The sequence below is a fragment of the Condylura cristata genome, unplaced genomic scaffold (assembly GCF_000260355.1).
Source record: "Condylura cristata isolate star-nosed mole 26May11 unplaced genomic scaffold, ConCri1.0 scaffold00015, whole genome shotgun sequence".
NCBI lineage: Eukaryota > Metazoa > Chordata > Mammalia > Eulipotyphla > Talpidae > Condylura > Condylura cristata.
The window spans coordinates 3,664,009-3,664,835 of record NW_004567116.1 but is presented as its reverse complement, the minus strand read 5'-3'; the positions used below and the strand labels follow the sequence as shown (position 1 = coordinate 3,664,835).

General features: G+C 49.7%; 1 protein-coding gene across 1 annotated transcript in view; it reads right to left on the bottom strand.

Annotated features, from left to right (window-relative positions):
• AHNAK (AHNAK nucleoprotein) overlaps positions 1-827 on the bottom strand; it is a 29,457-nt gene that overhangs the window by 11,868 nt on the left and 16,762 nt on the right. The window contains exon 8 of the mRNA XM_012725151.1: positions 2-821. Within this exon, the coding sequence (XP_012580605.1) occupies positions 2-821 (820 nt within the window). The remainder of the gene's footprint in view (position 1; positions 822-827) is intronic.

Here is an 827-nt window from a genome sequence, read left to right as displayed (position 1 = left end):
TTGACTTTGGGGCCCTTCAAGTGCAAGTCCACATCAGGCATGGAGATCTTGGGGGCCTTGAAGTGCATCTCGGGCATCTTGAACTTGGGGCTCTTCAGCTTTGCATCGGGACATTCTAGGTCGATGTCAGGCACCTCCATGTCCACGCTGGGACCCTTCAAATCTCCCTCCAATTTTGGCACAGACACATCCATGTCCCCTTTGACTTTGGGGCCCTTCAAGTGCAAGTCCACATCAGGCATGGAGATCTTGGGGGCCTTGAAGTGCATCTCAGGCATCTTGAACTTATGGCCTTTCAACTTTGCATCAGGACATTCAAGATTGACATCAGGCATCTCCACATCCAGACTGGGACCTTTGATATCAACCTGTGGGCCTCTAAGATCCCCTTCGAGTTCTGCCACAGAAGCATCTATTTCTCCTTTCAGTTTGGGTCCCTTCAAATTCAAGTCCACATCAGGCATGGAGATCTTGTGAGATTTGATATTTAACTTGGGCATCTTGAATTTAGAGCCTTTTAATTTTCCTTCTGGGCCCTCAATATCCACATCAGGAATATCAATGTCCACTTTAGGGCCAGAAACATCCAGATCAGCTTTGGGCAGGCTCATATCCACCTCTGGGCCCTCTGCTTTGAAGCCCGGCATGCCAAACTTGGGCATCTTCATCTTGGGCATCTTCAGATGCCAGTCTGGGCCATGGACGTCCACATCTGGGACACTGATGTCCACCTTGGGCCCTTTGATGTCCACATCTGGCACTTTCATTTCACCTTCTATCTTGGGCACAGACACATCCACATCTCCCTTGACTTTGGGGCCCTTCAA